At 39.7% G+C, this 14,230-nt stretch overlaps 1 protein-coding gene across 5 annotated transcripts in view; it reads right to left on the bottom strand.

Moving 5' to 3' along the window:
• Positions 1–14,230, bottom strand: part of TIAM1 (TIAM Rac1 associated GEF 1) — a 261,371-nt gene that overhangs the window by 40,493 nt on the left and 206,648 nt on the right. For all 5 annotated transcript variants that reach the window (XM_072994076.2, XM_072994078.2, XM_072994077.2 and 2 more), the window contains 3 exons: positions 11,581–11,667; positions 9,949–10,173; positions 454–554 (listed from right to left, as the gene is read on the bottom strand). In XM_072994076.2, coding sequence (XP_072850177.2) covers positions 454–554; positions 9,949–10,173; positions 11,581–11,667 — 413 coding nt within the window. The remainder of the gene's footprint in view (positions 1–453; positions 555–9,948; positions 10,174–11,580; positions 11,668–14,230) is intronic.

Raw genomic sequence — 14,230 nt, 5'->3', positions numbered from 1 at the left:
GAAATAACTTTCTGCTTCAGATGAAAATTGTGCTACCAGTTTAAAAAAACAACTCATAGTATGAAGAATTATCAGTGAAGAGGGGGGGTGAGAGGGGAGGGTGAGGAAAAAAGAGACAGAGTGTGGCACATTTGTTCAGACAGGGTCAGTAATAACAGAAGGGACAGCACAAACTCCAGTGTTTGGGATTCAAAATCATTGCTATCACACAATCGTTTGTGCACCCAAGAATGGTAAAGAGAGACTACAGGGCTCAGCAGGCGGTGATGGTCTGTAACCAAGGCAATAACTGGGCTCATTCTGTATAATTTGCAAACACCATCAAAAACGTGATTCGCATGAATGTTCAAAAAACAAGAGATGCCATAATCATACATAGCTGTGAAGTCAACAGGCTAGCTTTGAGTCTGCAGAGATTCAGCCAATTACAATGTGGAAATGAAAATTTCATACCTTGCTTGTTTTATCACCCTCATCAGAGGACTCCAAAATGCACAGTTCTGCTTCTTCTGGAGTTGTCTCGGCACAGTCTTGATTGCTAAAGAGCAAGTGTCCTGCCAAGAGGAGAAACAAGGATGAACAAATCGGTTCAATAATATTTCAAGAGCCCAAAACAAGAAACAAGGATATCTCACAATGAAACAGAACACCTTCACTTGTGCCAGCTGCATAGCTTTTCAATTAGAGAGAACCTGCAGTGAATACAATCCCCACTGGGAAATTTAAAACTTAACTTAAATGTCCAAGGGAGGCCTACTGTTGAAACAGTAACAAAATAGAATCCTGTGGTACTTAAAAACAGGTTTTAACTGGCATCTCTTGTTTGGGTTACACCACAGTTTATCAGACACATTGGATGAAGAGGGATACACCCCACACACATTATGCCAAATCATATTACAGTAAAATTAAAAGAAATCAGCACATGTGTTGAAATTCTGGTCCTTGGTCTGTCAGCTACCCAAGAACTGGGTTCTGCAAGCCAGTAAAAAGACAACAGGAAGACAGGCCGCTTAGCTCATTTTGAAGGGCGTTCCAAAATTAGAAAGAGCCACTGAGAAAGTCCTCTCTTGTGTTCTTACCATGTATACCTCTAAGCCTAGCAGGACCAAGAGAAGGACCTCTCCTCCAGATCTCAGAGCCTACCTGTATGAGAATATACTGTATTTTAGATAGCTCAAGCCCAAGTCATCGAGGACTTCATGTCACAACCAGCACATTGACTTTTGCCTGAGAACAGCCAATGGAGCTGTTGGGACAGGAGAGTTATATGTTTCCTCTAACAGTCTCTGGTTAACTGTCCGGCAACAGCATTTTGGATCGGCTGGACTTTGCAGAGGCAGCCCAATGTAGAACACCTGACAGTAATCCAAAAGGGAAGTAACCATGTGTTATTATGGACAGATCAGACATCTCCAGGAACAGAGCAGTTGTTCTAGCTTTATTTCCCCAAAAAACAGGGAGAATGTAGCCTTATCTAAAACAGGACAAATCCCTATCCCCCTAAATTGTCTTTCAACTTGTGTGTCATCTGGGTGACACCTTCATCCAAATCATTGTTACTGATACCAAATACTCGCAGAGATCTAAAAGAGCTTTCTTGGATCAAATGGAAAGAAGAAACACAGCTGGTTGTCATCAGCATACTGAGAGTACCACATTCTAGACCTCTGGATGAGCTCTCCTAGTAGTGTCACATAAATGTGAAAAAGCATGGAGAATAAGAAAAAGCTGGTAAAACGAAGAGGCCAAGAGCCATGGCACTGAACAGGAACACCCCCCCCACATTTTTTTAAACCTGTTCCTCCACAAAGAATCAAAGCCCTAGTGGTAAGGTGCCTCCCAAATCCCATCTTTCAGAGGCAGCTCAGAAGGATGGTATCAAAAGTTACCAAGAGGTCCAGTAGAACAGAGAAGAATTCCCCATCCAAATCCTAGTATATGTTGTTTACCATGGTGAGCAAAGCTGTTTGTGTTCTATAGTCAAGTCTGAAGTCAGACTTAAATGGATCTAGATTGCTGTCTAATCCAGGAATCCCTGGAGATAACAGCCACCCATGGTCTAGCACCTGATGCATGAATGAGAGTACAGTGGGGTCTCTACTTAAGAACTTAATCCGTATTGGAAGGTGGTTCTCAAGTTGAAAAGTTCTTATGTTGAATCTGCATTTCCCATAGGAATGCACTGAAAACCATTTAATCCGTATCTGCTCTTTTCCGTCCATAGAAACTACAGTACTGGAGACTGGACAATAATTATCCAGTACAGTGAGCTTCAGGTAGGACTTTTTAAATCAAGGTATTTTAGATAGGTTTGAACCCTGCCTTCTTGGAGTGTTGTGTGTGCTAAGTAGGCTCCCTCTCAGTATTCATGCTAAACATGCTGATACAGGGAGGGGGGTAAGTTACACATGCCCCAAGTTAAATGCCCATGCATTCTATGTTAATAGTTTTTAAATGCCTGCCTGCCTGATCAAAATATTTTACTGATCTGCAGCAGCGTACACACCAAGGGAGAGGCTGATAAACAATTTAGTTTTGCCTAGGTTGTTATAATGCCCTCTAGTGCTATTAGATTTTTTTTCAACACAGAAAGCAACATGTTGCATTAAGAAAGAGACAAGAATATATTCTAGTTACCAAATAAAGCAATGCCCCTGTGTTTAGCTACAGCAAGAACAATAGAATATTAGATTGTCACTGTATATCACTCAAATCAAGCAAATCTCAAAATTCTGCTATTAAACCTAAACTATAATTCCCAAGTTGTGAATATATGTATGACCTTGATAAACTCAGATAAAAACTTTTGGGTTCCGGACTGTGAAATTTGGTATTGGCCTTCTAAGCATTAATGTTAATATTTAAGAATGTGGATTTTTCTTTTAGCTTGTATGGTTACTTGGAACATCTTTAGTTAAATAATAATTTTAAAACCTAGCCACATGGCGCTAAATACACAGCTGCTTGTATACTCTAATTACTATATTTTCAAGAGTTTTTTTTTTAATCAGAACATTCTCCTCTAGTCTTTAAAACATCTAATTTCTGTTGCCTTTTTTGCATAATTACAATCAGTCTACATTTTGAAATGCCTAAACCAGCCAGTGAAGTATTTAAAACAATATCTTATATCCTACCTGGTTTGAACAGCTTCAGTTTGTTCACGGTGAACAAAAGTTCCTTTAAAACCATGTTAAAATAATCCTCTCACCCTATTCTAAAGGAACCTAAAACTTTTTATAGCTATCTGGGCATTCTTTCCTGTTATAGGAAAAATGCTATAATCTACTTCCTGCAGTACAGACTCAAAACCCAGACAGAAAGCAATTGTTCATATGAATCCTTATGGACTGCCACAGAGTGCTTTTATTGCCTCTACTGGCCAAGAATCCCATGTACTTAATAATAGTTTGTATTCCTACAGCTGCTGTCTGAATGTAGTGTGCAGTACCTGCCTCATTTATGTTACATTCATTCGAATGCTTATTATTCATCTTTATTTACCTATTCATTACATTCTGTACTTTATTGTTGGCGAAGTGTAATTCTGGAGAAATTTCAGACTATAATCTTAACTGTTGGAGAGTCATGATAAGCTGTCTGCTGGAACTGGAGGTGTGCATGGGCTACAAAAAGCATTGAATGATTTGGGCTATATAACAGCAAATTAGGCTGACAAATGAACAGAAATACTGGTTTCAAGAGTTTGTCTTCCTTCCATATAGAAATGAGCTGTGACAGTATGAACGAGAAAATTAACTATCCAAGAGCATTAAATCTTCCTATACAAAGTAGATGCCGGAAGAAGAAACTGAAAGAGAATCATACTGAAGGCTGTTTGGGACATTGGGAATTTCCTCAGTGTTTCAAGCATTTTTTGGCCTGGTAACAACAGGCAGAGCATGAACCTCCTCCTTAAACATATATAGGCTATATCACTTCATTTAACTGAATGCTATTTCTTAAACATTAGATTACAACTCAGGAAATTTGGCTACATGTGTAATCGAAATAATTAGCCTCACCACAGAACAGCAGCATTACTTATGGCAAGGTAAAGGTAAAGGTTCCCCTTGACATTCTTAGTCTAGTTGTGTCCGACCCTAGGGGGCGGTGCGCATCCCGTTTTCAAGCTGTAGAGCCAGTGCTTGTCCGAAGACAGTTTCCGTTATCACGTGGCCAGCGTGACTAGGGAACACCGTTTTACCTTCCCACCAAGGTGGTACCTATTTATCTACAGTACTCGCATTTGCATGCTTTTGAACTGCTAGGTTGGCGAGGAGCTGGGACAAAGCGACGGGAGCTCACTCCGTCAAATGGATTCAATCTTACGACTGCTGGTCTTCTGACCCTGCAGCACAGAGCTTTCTGCAGTTTAGCCCACAGCTCCACCATGTCCCTTATGGCAAACTTGGCAAATATTTTAACACCAGAGGGCAGGGAGGAACACACATGTACAGAGAAAGCAGGAGAGAAGTTTAAGATTGGAATTGGATACTTTCCACCTCTAGGAGTATCCAAGGGAAATTACAGAAGGAGTTTAGATCTGCAGAATGAATTACTCAATTCAGAGCTCCATTGGGATAATAGGGCCATATAATTCTTACAGTAATCAGTGAGGGGCTTATGACAGGTCAATAGCTTTTTTTAAATCCTTGAATATGCCAAAACATGTGACTGGAATTTTACTTGACAGAAATGAAAGCACAAGGAATTAAGTTCGGGGTGTATATTTCTCCCTCCCCCATTCCCAATCTTAATGCTCACTGCCAAAAGCTGAACTCCGTCCCCTGCCTTATTTCCCTTTTACATCTCCTTCTGACTTGTACTTTCAACCACTCCATGGCCCAGCTGACCCCAAAGCAACTGATAGCCTCACATTATCTGACCGACTTCTGGTTCTTTAGACCCTTCTTCCCACCCAGGGAGGAAATAATCATTAGTCATGGAAAACAATACAGAGATATAAGACTTCAGCACAGCTGTAATTAGAAAGCAGCATGTAACTCTCCACAAAAGGATGCAACAAAGATTAGTTACTGTGGTGAACCCAGAAAATCCTTTTGTAAAAAATTGAGTTGTTTTAGTCTAAATGGCCTTTATCTCTATGACGTCATCATTGTATCGGTGTTGAGTTCACAGAGCCATGGGAATGTTTCTGTGTGTGCATGTATTAAAACATTTTCTCTTTAATTTAGAAAAATAGGTACTTATGTGAACATAGGGACTCCCAGAGAATACAGAAATCACTAATCCTAGCAATTTTGAGCACGGGCGAATTTTCAAGACCTGACAAGCTTAGAACCCTGCCTTGTTGTGTATCAGCAACAATCAGTGCTTGCTACTCAACTGTTCCCACCTGCAGCTTAGCATTATGTTATATAAATGAGACAGCTCCCCTTTTCATGTTTGATCCTTTCCCAACAAAGCCGGGGGGGGGGGATCCAGGGAAGGGGCAAAAAATAAAATAAATTAAAACAAAACAAACAACAGAGAAAGCTTCTCACCACCAGACAACGAGATAAATCATCAAATCAACTCTGGCTCATGTGAAGAGGCTACCCATGTACAATTTCCTACCCTTCCCTGTTGCTTTTCAATGTTAAAAATAAAGATAAGTGGGTCGATGCTATACAATACATAGTTTTCAAGCACAGCTAAACAGGGCTCTTTATGTCTTTTAATTCTTGTAGTAAAGGTTTATAGTGGGACCGAAATTAAGGGCACTACTCTCAGCATGTATGGATTGCAGGCACGTTCTAATACAGATGAACAGAAGATAGTACTTTAAAACAGGACTAGTTCACAAATATTTTTACTAGTCCCCTGCTAGACAGAGCAGTAGTTGACTGAAGAAGTATGTTGCCTATATTGGTTAACAATACATGGTACCTTATTACAAAGCAGCAGCTCAGTCATGGGTGAGGATATGGGTTATTCGACAAAATTGAGGGGCATGATTTAAGGCTAAGCTGGCATGCCTGCCTATGATACCAAGATGATAAGCAATGCAAAACATTTAATTTACATTTGATCAGGAGAGCTCTGTTATGGCTTTGGAAGACAGTTAAGGCACAACATTATAGAAAGATATTGTTATGGGTAGCTCCATTACAAGCGTTATCTGATCCGGCAAAAACATCTCAAGGGAGAAAACAGGAGATATGCCGAGATATTAGATAGTGATTTTAATCTAAAGAACAAAGATGAACTGGCGGAACAAGGTATTATCTTAGATTGGTGGTTGATAAACCTGTTGAAATCAATATATGTAAAAGATAAAGCTACAGGGTTTCAGAAAGACAAAAGGGGTTATCCAGCCCCTTTGATAAGGGGTTGCTGGACTCAGAAGAAAAACTGATTAAAGGTTTATATAATACTTTAACGGAGCAAAAAATGGAAGATGAAATTGTGAAGGATTGCATGGTAAAATGGGCCCAAAATATAGGTCATAATATAGAACTAAGTGCCTGGTCACAAATTTGGGAATGAAATATTAAAATGACTAAATCTATAAATCTAAAAGAAAATATAAAACAAAATGTTTTGCAGATGGTATGTAACACCAGAGAAATTAACAAAAGTGTATACAAATGTTTCTAATAAGTGTTGGAAATGTGAAAAGAAAGTAAAGGGATCTTCTGTCATATGTGGTGGATGTGCAGTAGGGCCAAGGACATTTGGAAAATGATTCATGAAATGATAGAGAAAATTTTAGGGGTTAAAATTGCTTTGACACCAGAAATTGTCTTATTGAATATATTACCAACTACACTTGAAAAAAACAAGACTCACTTGACCTTACACCTGATAACTGCAGCTAGAATTGTATATGCCAGTAAGTGGAAGACTACAAAGGCGTCAACAAAGAAGGTATATATTGAGAAGATTTTGGAAGTAGCAGAAATGGATATTTTGACAGATACACTAAATGATAGGCTGGATAATGGGAACCACTTTAAACTTGGATGAAATCTACACCGATTTAAGTAGAATAGATTAGATTAATATTATGTTAGAGAGTATAAGACAAGATGAAATGAACAGAAATTATTGTAATAAATCACTCTGGTTGCAATGGATAGAAAAGAAGAAAAAATACAATAAAAATATTTATTTAAAAAACAGCAATACATGGTACCCTGCAGATATTCCTTGATCTGTATGCATATAGGGACCTTGACCCCTTTTTACAGACAGTAGATCGAGTTGAATTATCCAGTGCATCATCTTGTCCGGAGAGGTTAACTTGCTTTCAACCTGTAATGTCCAATGAGGTGGACAGGGTGCTTGTGCGCTGCCGTACCTCCTTAGACCCTTGCCCAACTTGGCTCATCAAAGCAGTCAAGCTGGTAACAACAGAATGGGCCACTGCAATAATGAATGGGTCTCTCCAGGAGGGGATGCTTCTCCTTGCCATCAAGGAGACACTCATTAGATCTATTCGAAAGTAATCTAATTTGGCGGTGGATAAAATTGGGAATTATAGGCCCGTCGTCAATGTTTCTTTCTTAAGTAAAGTGGTTGAGAGGGTGGTGGCCAATCAGCTCCAGGCCCTTCTAGAGGAAACTGATGCCCTTGATCCATTCCAGTTGGGCTTCAGGCCACAGCATGGTACGGAAACAGCATTGGTCGCCCTGCAGGACGACTTCCTGAGGGAGGCCAACAGGGGCAATATGTCCTTGTTGGTCCTCCTTGATATCTCAGTGGCCCTTGATACTGTCAACCACAGTACCCTCCTGGGGCAGCTCTCCAAGCTGGGGATCGGTGGCCTTGCTTTGGCATGGCTCCGTTCCCCTTGGAGGACCGTCCCCGGAGAGTGCAGCTTGGTGGGATGACTTCTGCTCTGTGGATCCTCAATTGTGGGGTCCCGCAGGGGTGGATCATCTCGCTAATGCTATTTAATATCTTTATGAGGCCACTAGCTGAGGTCATCCCGAGCTGCGTCCCTATCTAGACGCGATGGCACTAACGACTTTGATTCATGCACTCGTAATCTCAAGAATAGACTACTGCAGTGTTCTCTATGTGGTGCTATGCTTGAGGTTGATGCAGAGATTACAACTGGTTCAGAATTCGGCAACCAGATTAATAACTGGGGTGAAGGAATTTCAGCACAGCTCCCCCATTCTGGCCGCCCTTCACTGGCTACCAGTTCGTTTCCACATCAGAGATAACATTCAAAGCCCTAAACAGTTTAGAACCTTGGTTCCCAGCAGAACGCCTGCTCCCAGTCAGATCTGTCCATAATGCCCATTCTTCACAGGCAGGGTGGTTGAGGGTCTTGACCCTGAAGGAGGCCCACAGGGAAAGAACAAGCCAGGCCTTCTCGGCGGTGGCCCCCACCTGTGGAACAATCTGCCCATGGAGATACGCCTGGCACGCTCATTGGATGGGTTTAAATGAGCATCGAAAACTTAGCTCTTCTGTCCGGCTTTCCCTGAGCATTAAGTTGCTGATATCTCTGCTTCCCTTTTATCATCCTTTTTGCCATCCTTTTATCATCCTTTCTACTATCTTTATAGCCATCTGTTTTAATTTATCCTACTAGTTACTGTATTTGTTGAATGTTTGTATTCTTTTAATATTGTTTTAATATTGTGTTGTTTGTCTTGTTGTTATTAGCCGCCCAGAGTGGCCTGGCTGCCAGATGGTGCGGGGTATAAATCTAATAAATAAATAAAATAAATAAATATTCATAGGTGTCAATTCAATTCAGTCTTTATGATCACAGACCTGATAAGCATCCACAGGTGTGTGACTCCCCTATAAATGTTAGCTGGTTATGTACAGAACCCTGGTCTTCTCACTGGAGTATAGAGAACCTTTTCATCTTTGCTTTCTAGTTAACAAAAATAGTACACTCAAACTGGCACTCCATACTACCTCAAACTGGAACAATGGACCAGTTTGAGGTAGGATGCTGCTGACATCTTGTGGCCAAATATATCTATACAAGTGAAAAAAAGTTTTAATCCATAGAAGATAGTTGCCATGTGAAAAAAACCAAGCATTGTTTGGGAGCTTTCTCTATATGCAAATAATGTTAACAATTATTCAAAGCAGAATAATTTTGAGAGGAAGGTGGAGGAGCACAGCACAAATGAAGCATGAAATTAAATCCCGGAAGGTTCTTATTCACAAAGAGAAGTGGGTATATTGCCCTAAACTTTTATCCTGCTAGTAAAATTCCTGTAAAGCTGAACTTGACATATATCCAGTTAAATTACAACCACATTCTTCTTTAATTGTTTCGAATATCTTTGATGAAGTAGTTGCACACATACCTGCAATATGCAGGGATGCAAATCTGTATTTCATCCTGGAATATGAGATTTAAAATTTTCCAAAGTTTTCTTTCCACAGGATGAGAATTATAAGATTGTGTGCATTTTTTGCATTTCAACATTTCCCCTCTGAAGAATTCTTAGAAGTGGGCTGGGGAATTTTTTAAAAAAAAACTTTGTGTTTTTCAAAACATACAGAAAAATGTTTTTGTGCAAAACATTTTTGTTAATGTGATTGCTGATGAAAAAGCAGTATTAAAAAGTTTTTGACTTTTCTGTGTTAAAGTGAAAAGTGTTGCAGCAGTTGGCCATCTTTATTTGCTTTAATTCTATTTTTTGACAACATATCTTGACCTTCTTCTGTCAGTGACAAGAACAACTGTGTGTATTTATTGCTTTCTTATTCCAAACATCTCTTGTTATGATGAATCACTAAAGAGTATCCCTTTGCTCAGCCTGGTTCCCACTTCAGATCATAAATCCATAAATTCAGACAAAACTAATATGTGGCACTAGTTTCATTTACGCAAGGATAGCCTTTGAGAATAGCACTCAACAATTTATAACCTACAAACTATTTTGGAAGGTCTTAACCATAGCATGAGCCAAGTGTAGCAAGACGGAAACACGACCCCACCGTGCCAGTAAGCAGGAGTACCTTGGCTGCTGCTTATAGATCTCAATGGACTGCTGGACAAGTCAAGAGACGTCTCTGTACGGCGCGGGGGTAGCTGTGTTAGTTTCTGTCCTGCCCCTCTCTCAGGGTAAGTTCGTACTATAAGGCACAGAGAGGGCTGAACAAGAACATCTCTTAGCATAGTTGAGTTCAGGTCTTCAGCAGCCTTCTTATTAATTTCAACAATTTCATCACCAACTTTTAGGCCTGTAAAGAGAAAACAGAGGATCAAAGTGTGCCCCGAAAATTACCCATAACGCTCACATTTCTATTTTGCATTTGAACTTGTTGGCAGAGGGGTTAGACATGGTGTTTTGAGATAAGAAATGTTTTATTACGGGTCATCAATAAAGCCTTTTTTTGACAGAGCTTCAAAGTTTCCAGGGTGAGTGACTTCAGTGAAGTCAGTGAGAAGGATCTGTGAGTAGTAATCCAAAACGGACCTTTTCCAAGTTCTTCTTCCAGTACATAAGCCATAAAATACTCCTTTGAATGTATGTACACCAAATGGTGGCAGCGAAGCCCCAACAAATGCAGGTGGTGACTGAAGACCCACCAGTGTCCTCAGGCTTTGCAAATGCCACTGCTGCTGTTCTACCCCTGGCCTGGACTTTGGTATCTGTTCCCACCAACTGCTCAGTGAATGGGAGTACCTGAGCTTAAAAATATGTGGAAGCAGAGACAAAAGGACCAAAACGCTCCCTCTGCAATTTGGTATTCTTTCTTCATTCCAAACATTGTGTAAGTGACTATTATTTCTATTTTAGGTAAAGGTTCCACTTGACAATTTTTGTCCAGTCGTGTTCGACTCTAGGGGGGCGGTGCTCATCCCCATTTCCAAGCCATAGAGCCAGCGTTTTTGTCCGAAGGCAATCTTCCGTGGTCACATGGCCAGTGCGACTTAGACACAGAACGCTGTTACCTTCCCACCGAGGTGGTCCCTATTTATCTACTCGCATTTGCATGCTTTCAAACCGCTAGGTTGGCAGGAGCTGGGACAAGCGACAGGCGCTCACTCCGTCACGTGGATTCAATCTTACAGCTGAAGATCTACAGACCTTACAGCACAGAGGCTTCTGCGGTTTAACCTGCAGTGCCACCATGTCCCTTAAGTAAACTTTAAAACCTTGCAAAAACACTCCTTAGATTTCACCTACATGCTGATTCAGCAGTAGAAACTAATATTGTTGTCATTCATTACTGTCACCTGGAGGAAGTCCAAACCCATTCATGTGGGAGATTTCTGTTTTACTGATAGCAAAATTATGATCTGGAATTTAATTTTTCTATCTGCATTTCACTCTTTTGTCATTATTGGGCCAAAATAAACTTACAACATCCAGAAAGGGGCTATGTAGTTGTCCATCATCACTCTCCTCTTACCAGCTTTAAAAATGACATTACAAATCCTTGTACTTTTAAGAGAAGGACTGAAGGCTAATATAATTGGGAAGAAGCTGTGGCTGCATTTTTTTGTAGCCATGCCCATATTATTTTTGGCACAGCAGAAGAGATTATAGCACAATCTTGGATGGGAGAAAAAGGAAACAACTAATTTTGTTGGACTCCAAAAATATTTTTGAGGGGAAGACAACATCTCTCCTGGTGTCAAACCTTTTTTGAAAGCCAGACCCGTCTCTTTGACACTGTTCACATGGAGCCGGCGAATCCCCTCTTCTTCCACAGAAGACAGAGAAAAACCTGTTAAAATATGCAGTAATAAAACTGAGAAACATTTGAATTTATCTTGCAGTGAAGATTAATGCCATTATCTAGAATTAAATACTTGTTCTGCCCCAGTAAAACAGTTCATTTATGATACCAGGCTGTATCAACACTCTCTCTCTCTCTCTCTCTCTCTCTCTCTCTCTCTCTCTCTCTCTCTCTCTCTTCTCTCTCTCACACACACACACACACACACACACACACACACACACACACACACACACAGAGAGAGAGAGAGAGAGAGAGAGAGAGAGAGAAACAATCCTGCAAGCATATTATTCACACAAGTAGGTCTCCAGATTACACTACCTCTCTCCCAAACAACAGTGCTTCATCATTTTTGTTTAGAAACATTACAAGTCTGTGTTCCAGATTTTCCATGAGTAGATAAACTAGATAGATGAAATAAGGAAATCAATTTCACTTGCACTCAGATGTGTGCATAGCAAGAATTTTTTTTAGACAGACAGAGAGACAAATAGATAGACAGTGAGAGAGAGAACGAGAGAGAGTGCTCCTGGCCAACTAGAATTCAACACTGAAGGTATAGTGGCCTACTTGCCACCAAACACAATGTCTTCTATTCAGCCTCTAGATCAGTGCTTCTCAAACCTGAGTCCCTAGATGTTCTTGAAATGCAATTCCTATAAATTATATATATAGTATTACCATCAGCAGTACTAGAAGGAAAGTATAAGAAAATTCTCAACGTAGATGTTCTTGTAATTTGGATGCAATAGAAACAGTTACGCATATATTCCTGTCCTGTCCTTATTATGTTGATATTCGGAGAAATTTTATTGAACCTCATCTAAAATTGCTCCCTGGCCACTCTGAGGCTTGGGATCTAAGCTTCGCAAGACAGCAATTTAAACAGCTGATCGGCAGGTCACAATGCGGCTTTCCTATGGCCGATCTTCGCTAGACAACGACAATTCTTCCCCATTGGAATGCATTTCAATGCATTCCAATGGGGAAATGCTTTTCGCTAGACAATGATTTCACTAAACAGCTATTTCAATGGAACGGATTATCATCGTCTAGCGAGGCACCACTGTATAGCTATAAATGACCAGAATTTATTTATTTATTGAATTTATATCCCACCCATCTAGTCAATAGACTACTATCCATATATAAAAACTGTTTTAACTTTTGTTCAACGTAGGTATTGTAAGACAGAGGCTCAACTGGCACACATCACTGTGATTGCAAGTTCACAGGCACAGCCATCCTAAGCAGCCGAGGGAAGACGGCAGAGTAGCAGCTCTCCCACAGCATCCAAAGCCCTGCCAGCTGCCACAATCAAAGTAAAGGTTTCACTGGGATTTTCAGCCTGGTGGAGAGTTATATTTAAATCCCACTCTTGAAAGCAATGAGTGTGTGTGTGTTTAGTAACACTGCCTCTGTTCCCACATGGAACACTCTATTTCAGGGTCTTATGTCAGGTGCTATTGGCAGGACACTGCCAGCAGTAGCTTCCTGTTGAGTAGGATGTTGGACAGTAAGGCAAGATAATCCTCACTGACTGAGCTTGCCTCCCATGGCAGAGGACCAACTCAACCCTCTGGATTAAGCAACACTGGAAATTAGCAAACTAATATTTCTATTTAATAAATATATTTATTTTATATTTATTTTATCTCTGATTTATATGTTTGCAAAATATTCTGGTCTGAGGGTTTCTTTATGTATTTAGGAATTTGCTATTATGATGAAATCAACTTACTACATAAAAGAAAGGAAAAGTACTTGTTTGAAAACAGATCTATAGAGAAGTTATATTTTCTCACATTTTAAGTTTAAACGCAGGACTCATAACAAATTTGATTTTATTGATTTGAATTTGAAATTCATAGAAAGATTATCTGTTTTGAGCCACTATTTCAGTTAATGTCATTATTATTTTAATTATTTAAAAGCCCTAGAATCTTGTTTTTGTTAGATTTTCTGCCTTTAAAAATCGTTATTTGAAAAATCAGTTTATTGCACATTTCTGTGGTTGTGTTATGAATGTAGAAAGAAATATACTCTGAAGGAAAATATATGCAAAAAATTGGAATCAGCAGTTGATATCTGCATTTGTCTTTGTCTTGGCTTCAAGGTGGATTCAGTTTCTCTCCCTCACTCCTAAGTATGTAGGATGTAAATACATGTTAACTATCATGCATTATTTATTACCAAGACTCCTTTAAAATGTGGGCATTTGCTGCTCTGAATTTCAATAGCTTCCTAGGGATATGTAGCAGCAGCTTGCCTTTTTGTTTACTAAGCAAAATATTGACAACTCTCATGAGGAAAATACATTTAACACACACTTGGCCATCAGCTATATGGAGCCAGATGTAATAGGAACTGATTCTCAATCAAACTGAATGCAAAGTAATTTTTAATGAATTGAGATATGTTTCCATGTGTCACTGTATGGCCTAGTTTATGGTTTCTGTTATGAAGAGCAAACAAATATTCAAACAATTACATAAATTTGGGAGGATTAATCATAATTAAAATAACTCTTTTTATATTTCTTCATGTGTAG

Source organism: Pogona vitticeps, chromosome 3, assembly GCF_051106095.1.
Source record: "Pogona vitticeps strain Pit_001003342236 chromosome 3, PviZW2.1, whole genome shotgun sequence".
NCBI classification, from domain to species: domain Eukaryota; kingdom Metazoa; phylum Chordata; class Lepidosauria; order Squamata; family Agamidae; genus Pogona; species Pogona vitticeps.
The sequence above is the reverse complement of the archived record's forward strand: the minus strand, read 5'-3'. Positions and strand labels throughout refer to the sequence as shown.